The 6,788-nt window shown below is 62.4% G+C and overlaps 1 protein-coding gene across 1 annotated transcript in view; it reads left to right on the top strand.

Annotated features, from left to right (window-relative positions):
• The window catches only part of MARCH10 (membrane associated ring-CH-type finger 10), a 33,105-nt gene extending 27,856 nt beyond the window's left edge, over positions 1 to 5,249 (top strand). The window contains exons 6-7 of the mRNA XM_021710180.1: positions 3,715 to 3,828; positions 5,121 to 5,249. Of these exons, the coding sequence (XP_021565855.1) occupies positions 3,715 to 3,828; positions 5,121 to 5,249 (243 nt within the window). The remainder of the gene's footprint in view (positions 1 to 3,714; positions 3,829 to 5,120) is intronic.
• The last annotated feature ends 1,539 nt before the right edge of the window (positions 5,250 to 6,788 follow it).

A 6,788-nucleotide genomic window follows, 5' to 3' on the forward strand; every position in this document is an offset into this window, starting at 1 on the left:
CCCGCTCCCCCCCTTGGGGCGCTCCGCGTGGGGTCGGGGCGAGGGGCCCCAGTCGAGGGGGCGGGGCCGTCGCCCGTCAGCGGCACCTCGGAACCCGCGTGCCCTCTCTGCAAGCTCCCCGCGCGTGCCACCGAGCCACCCCGTGGCTGCAGCTCTGACCGGCAGCCGAGCCCTCGTCCAGCACCACCAGCTGGGAGGGATGCGTGTGGAGGAGCCCGGCAGGGAGGTGGCGGCTGCCCACCGACCCAGGACAGACGTGGCTGCGGGAGCAGCTTCTCAGATCATCTGCAGGAAACGGCGGCTCCCCCACCTGCGTGGCTCCGGCCCGTGTCCCATCCATAGTGCGCAAGTGCTTTCCTGGATGCTTTGACTCACCTGTCAGCCCAGGCCACACTCAAGCTGATGGATACACCAGGGCGTGTTCAAGTGTCTCGCCGGTGGGAGAGGCTGGCGGGAGGACTGTCACGCACGCAGGAGGAAGCTGGGCCCAGGAGAGCAGGCAGGGCTGAGGCTCCGAGGGGGTGAAGGACCCGAGAGGCCCCCGTGGAGGATCCGCCAGCGAGACGGCCTCAGAGGAGGCCGCAGCTCCCAGGAAGCTGGACGAAGCTGTTCAAGCAGAAGCAGGGAAGGCTGGCCCCAAACCCCCGGCCGCTCCAGACCGAGGCCAGCAGAGCTCGGAAAGCCCCGAGGATGGCCGGAGACCGGAGGCTGGCGGCGAGGGACAGAGGGCTGCGCGGTGCCCGGGGCCGTCGACCCAGGTGTGGGGCCAGAAGGATGCACCCCCGTCCTCTCACCTGCGCACCCTGCCGGCTGCCGCCCGGCCCAGAGAGCGTCCTGTGCCGGGCCCTGTGCTGCCCGGGTCCCACGGGACGGACGGGGCCCTGGGACACCTGGGTGGCCGCGGGCAGCACCAGGGACGGCCAGGCACCCAGCAGCCCATCTCGCAGGGTCATCCTGGGCGGAGTTGCGGCTGCGACCGGCCTCGGCCGGGGACTCCGGCCCCCCAGGCCTGGGCTGAGGGCAGAGCCCAGGGCTGTCCCACCGCCCCCGCTGCCCCTGCCACCGCAGCCGGCGTGCCCTGAGGGCAACACGCGTGGCCCCTGCCCGCCCCTCCAGCCCTCCTCTCGGAACAGCAGACGCACGAAGCAGAACGGAGATGCCTGGGAGTCCCGAGGAGGCATGACGGACGGACGCGCCCCCCCCGCGAAGACTCCGGGGCAACATCCGTGAGGGCAGAGAGGCCACCAGCAGCGCGGCTGGGAGGTGGACAGGAAGGCGCCGAGCTCTCGCAAAGGCCCCGCGGCTCCCAGCGCTGCCCAGAGCCCGCACGCCCCGCAGGCTGCCACTGGGGCCGAATGACGGCGGAGGCTGGCTGTGGAGAAGCCCAGTGTGATGGGAGGGCCGGCGGAGGGGCAGAGGCGGCGGCAGGAAGGTACCCGCGGCCGAGTCCTGCCCTCCCAGAAAGAGCCGTGCCCGGGACAGACTCACCCTGCTCACCCCCTGCTCCTCGGCGCCTGGACTCCGGGACCGCTGCTTGACGTCTCCACGCTCAAGTCACGCCCCATCGTCTCCCCTGCCCGTGCCAAAACTCCCCTAAAATCCAAAGCTAGCCGGGCACGGTGGCTTACACCTGGCCTCCCAGCACTTTGGGAGGCCAGGGTTCGAGACCAGCCTGGGCGACTTGGCAAGACCTCATCTCTACAATAAATCAAAAAATGAGCCAGGTGTGTGTTCGGGTCCGGAGAGGCTGAGGGTGGCGTGCTGGAGGGGTGAGGGGAGGCGCGGCACCGGCAACCCAGAAATCCGAGTCAATGCAAAGAATTGCGACACACAAAGAGGCGAAGAGAGAAAAGTTTACTTGAAAGTAAAGTAGAGAGAGAAAGAGACGGGAGAGAGAAGATTCACCTCCGCAGGTCGGGAGCGGGCCAAGGCCAGGAAGCCTGGCGACAGCCAGAGCTCAGAGAGCACTTGGCCACACCAGAGTCCAGCAAGTCAGTGGCCGCTGGCTGCTTGTGGTGGAGTCCTTCAAACCATTCCCCTTGAGGGGGGAAGATCATCAGGGTGTTGGGTGGCAGTCTGCTCCTCGTCACCACTGATGTCAGGTGACGGACAGCAAGCAGATGGCGGGTCAGTCACGTGACTGCTGCCGTGGTGGGGCTTATCCGTGGCACGTAGGTCACAGAGGGCTGATTAGGCTAACCCTGGGAGGGAGGTTTCCTGCAAGAGACTTGTTAGACATTTGCAACTCACAGACTCAGACATTTGCCACTCACAAACTCCTTGACCAAAGGTGGTCGTAGTTTTACTTTTATGATTTTGACCAGCCAGAGGGTGATCTTTGATCTTCGGCCTTGGCAAGGAACCTAAAAGTTTACCAGAGATTATTATGCTAAACCATGAATTGAAAGGGTGGGCTATCCTGGTCTTGCTGAGGGGCGATGGAATGGCATAGGCTGCTGGTCCTGCAGGAGAATGTCTGAACGCTTTCTAACGGTTATGCTGAGGCCAAAAGACTAAACTAAGAATAGGCCAAATTTCTTCTAGGTTTCTATAGGTGCCTTTCAGTGCGCACTTTTGGCTCCAGCTATTTGAGAGGCTCAGGTAGGAGGATCGCCTGAGCCCAGCAGGCCGAGGCTGCGGTGGCCATGAGCAGTGCCCCTGCACGCCAGCCTGGGGAGAGTGAGACTCCCACTTAAAAAAAATCCCAAACTAAGGCCTGGCACTGTGGCTCACACCTGTGATCCCAGTGCCGAGGCAGGAGGGTCACTGGAGGCAGGCCAGTAGTTTGTGGCCAGCTGGGCAGGAAAGAGAGACCCCATCTCTGCAAACAATAGAAAAATAGCCAGGCGTGGTAGTGTGCACCTATAGTCCCAGCTATTCAGGAGGCTGAGGTATGAGGATTGTTTGAGCCCAGGAGTTGGAGGTGCAGTGAGCTATGATCATGCCACTGCACTGCAGCCTCAACTAGAGAGTGAGACCTTGTCTCTCTCTTAAAAAAAAAAAAAACTGAGGTGAGTGGATTGCCTGAGCCCGCAGGTTTGAGACCTGCCCCGGCAACTCATCTCTACAATAAATCAAAAATGAGCCGGACATGGTAGCACGCGCCTGTAGTTCCGGCTACTTGGAAGGGTGAAGTGGAAGGATCACCAGAGCCCAGCAGGTCAAGGCTGTAGCACTCCAGTCTGGATGACAGAGTGAGACCCCAACTCAAAGAACAAAAAACCAAAAAAGGCCAGGCCTGGTGGCTCACACCTATAATCCCAGCACTTTGGGAGGCCAAGGCAGGAGGCTCACTTGAGCTCAGGAGTTTGAGTCTAGCCTGTGCGACATAGTAAAAACGCGTCTCCACAAACAAAAAAAAATTACATGCCACGTGGTGGCATGTACCTGCAGCCAGCCACTCAGGAGGCTGAGGTGGAGGATCGCTTGAGCCCAGGAGTTGGAGGCTGGAGTGAGCTGTGATCCTGCACGGCACTCCAGCCCGGGTGACAGCGAGGCCTTGCCCCCTGCAGAAAAGCAAGCGGAACCCCAAGAGGGTGGCTGCCTTGGCCTCCGCCCTGGGCTTCCTCCCGGGTCCTCTGGTCCCCACGCAGGCCTCGCCTGGGAGCGTGGGTTCCTGTCCTGTTTCTCACCGCCTCTTGGCCTGGCTCCCCGCCCCTCAGGTCAGATCCCCAGCATCTCCTAGACAAACTTCAGAACCTCTTTCCCACACAGGCACAGAGCGAGCTCATGAACTCGGGCCTGTACCTGGTCATGCTGCTCCATCTCTACGAGCAGAGGTTTGCAGAGCTCCTGAGGCTCAACTACGGCCAGGCGGCCAGGGAGCAGGTGAGTCTGCCTCCCCCCCAAGCGGCCCGGCTGCACCCCAGAGCCTCAAGGGGATCGTTGGATGTGCCCTCTGCGGAGGCCCTGGGAGGGCAGGGCCTGGCCTCGTTGGGGCCGAGACACGGTGGCTGCTGAGTGTGGGCACCATGACCCTCTGGCCGGAAAGTAAGTGATCGTCACATACTAGCTTGTGTTACACGTGAGTCGCCATGACGTGGTCGAGGTGGCCACATAGGGACTCTCTGGGGACGCTTGTCCTCCAGGACAGAGGCTGCAGGCGAGGACGCTGGGCTGGGCGTGTGTTGTGTGGGTGCCGCCCGGCCTAGGGAGGCTGGGGAGCTGAGAACCTTCCCCCCAGGACAGCTGTTTAAAAGCAGTCAAGGTCAGGCACTGAGGCTCACACGCCTGCCATCCCAGCACTCTGGGAGGCTGAGGCAGGAGGACTGCCGGAGCCCAGGAGGTGGACACCAGCCTGGGTGACATGGAGACCGCGTCTCTACAAACAAACCAAAAATGAGCCAGGTGTGGTGGCACACACCTGTGGTCCTAGCTACTCAGGAGGCTGAGGCAGGACGATCACCTGAGCCCAGGAGGTCAAGGCTGCTGTGAGCCATGATCATGCCCCTGCACTCCAGCCTGGGCAGCAGAGCAAGACCCCAACTCAAAAAAGAAAAAAAAAGGAAAGCAAGCAGTCAAGCCCCAAGAGGAGCTCCTAGGCATCTTCCAGTTGCGGGTGTCACATGGCAGGGACACCTGCTGAAGGGACGGCCACCAAGGACACGGCGCCGATGCTGGCACCATGTGCCATTGGAGAAGCGGCCAGGTCACCCAGGAGGGATCACCCGCGACCGCCCTTCCCTCCGCAGAGAACTGGGCCCTCCAGGAGGCTGGCCGGCGGGAGGGGAGACGCCTGGCACGCCTTCCCTCTGGAGGCTGGCCTTGGCAAAGGCAGCCTGTGAGGCCGTGGCTGGGCTGGCCTCCGCGGTGGCCCAGCACACCCTGTCACCGCCACGTCAGCACCATGGGCCCCAAGGGGGCATCAGCGCGCCTCTCGGTGGCCTGGCTGGGGCACCTCCCTCCTTCCCTCCCTCCCGTGGACGGGGGGCTTCCCTTGACACGGGCTGTTTCCACCCACATGGCGCCATCCCACAAAAAATGCCACGTCCACTCCACCTGTCACAAGGATTCCAGGCTGGCTCCCACTTTCTTGGCCTGATGTTCCCCCGGGACTCCGATCTCTGTGGCGAACACAGGCCGGGTCTCCCCTCAGACCTCTCACCCTCTTTTGGACCCAGTCTGTCCCTCCCAAGCTCTCCTGTGGTTCTAATGGTGACATGAATTCCTCCGAGAAATACACTTCAAAGAAGGAGTATGAGAAGCAGGGAGCGGCCTTCGTGCACGTCTCTGGAAACTTCTTTCCATGACTCCACATCTCGTTAACGAACTTCGCACCGCACACGGAGCTTCAGAGCCCTGGGGTTGACAGAGTTCACCCAGCCCAGCAGGGCGAGTCTGTGCAAGGGACGCGGCCACCAGACGGAGGGTAGACGGGGGAGGCGAGGACTGTGCCACCGAGGAGGAGCCCAGCCTCGGTGTTGACTCGAAGGAAGCTTCTGGCCGAGGAACAGACAGCCCTGGGGCTAGACGGGAAGCAGAGCAAAGGCAGGAAAGCCCGGGGGACCCCTCCTCAGAGGCTCTCAATAAGGTAAGGAAACAGAGATATCTCCCTGCTTCGGCCAATGAGGATAGCTCACCCTCCTCACCCAGCACGGATAACTCACCCTCTTCAACCAGCGCAGATAATTCACCTGCCACAACCAGCGTGGATAACCCACCCTCTTCCACAAGTGTGGGTAACTTACGCACCGCAGCCAGCACGGATAATTCACCTGCCCGAACCAGCGCACATAACTCACCCTCCTCAACAAGCGCGGATAATTCACCTGCCTCAACCGGGGTGGCTAACTCATCTGCCTCAACAAGCGCGGATAACTCACCCGCACAAGCAAGTGTGGATAACTCACCCCCCTCAACCAGTGGGCTGTTACTGGCCTTGATGACCAGCGAGAGGCAGCCAGTGGAAGCAGGAGGCCGCCTGGCTTTGGTCAAGTCTGTGCCCATCCAGCCTGGTCTCAGGACCCTCTCGCAGGATGCAGCCTTTGAGGGTGGCATTCAGCAAAGGGGGCGCCAGCCGGGACTGGGACGCACCAGGCCTGGGGTCTCATTAAAGTCCCAGGGACAAATGCCTGTCCCTGGTGGCGGCCATTCATTCACTCATGCATGTAGGCCCCGTGTCAGGTGTGAGTCGGTTTGGCGGCCATGGACACGATGTCCGGCACACCTTCCCGTGAAGCGGTCAGGAGACAAGATGCAGGTGTTTGCGAGGCCGGGAGTCGCTGGAAAGACATGCTGGGCAGGAGGACCCGGGACAGGGACTAGAGTCTGGAGGCGGACCGCGAAGACCTCCCCTGGCTGGGTGCCCCGGACTCCCAGTCCATGAGCAGGCCGTCGGTGACGATGAGGCCATGGTGTCTGGGGCAGAACCACCCGTCCCTGTACCTGACTGGGACCCACCCCAGGCCTGGCGACCCGGAGCTCAGGAACACAGCTGTGCCCCGTGATGCCAGACCGGGCCTGCCAGGGGCAGCCGTCCGCCAGCAGCTGGGCCTGGCGCCCACCCCTCCTCTATGTCCCACAGTCCTCCAGTGCCTGGAAGGCCCTGGGGCCTAATAGGCGCTCAGCCACTGTTGGGGGCACAGGGGCTGCAAGTCGGACCCTCCTTCTCTGGAGGCGAGTTGAGCCGCGTCGTGGGGGAGGCGAGGTCCAAAATGTGCAGAGAGGCGCGATCCAGCAAAGAAACGGCTCCTGGGCCCACGTACCCCCACGGACACAGTGACCTTCTGCGTGCCCACTGGGGGCCCGGCTCCTAGCTGGGGCCACGAGCCCGGAGTGGGGGGTAGAGG

Source organism: Carlito syrichta, unplaced genomic scaffold (assembly GCF_000164805.1).
Source record: "Carlito syrichta isolate Samal-C Ts95f unplaced genomic scaffold, Tarsius_syrichta-2.0.1 Scaffold288215, whole genome shotgun sequence".
Classification (NCBI taxonomy): domain Eukaryota; kingdom Metazoa; phylum Chordata; class Mammalia; order Primates; family Tarsiidae; genus Carlito; species Carlito syrichta.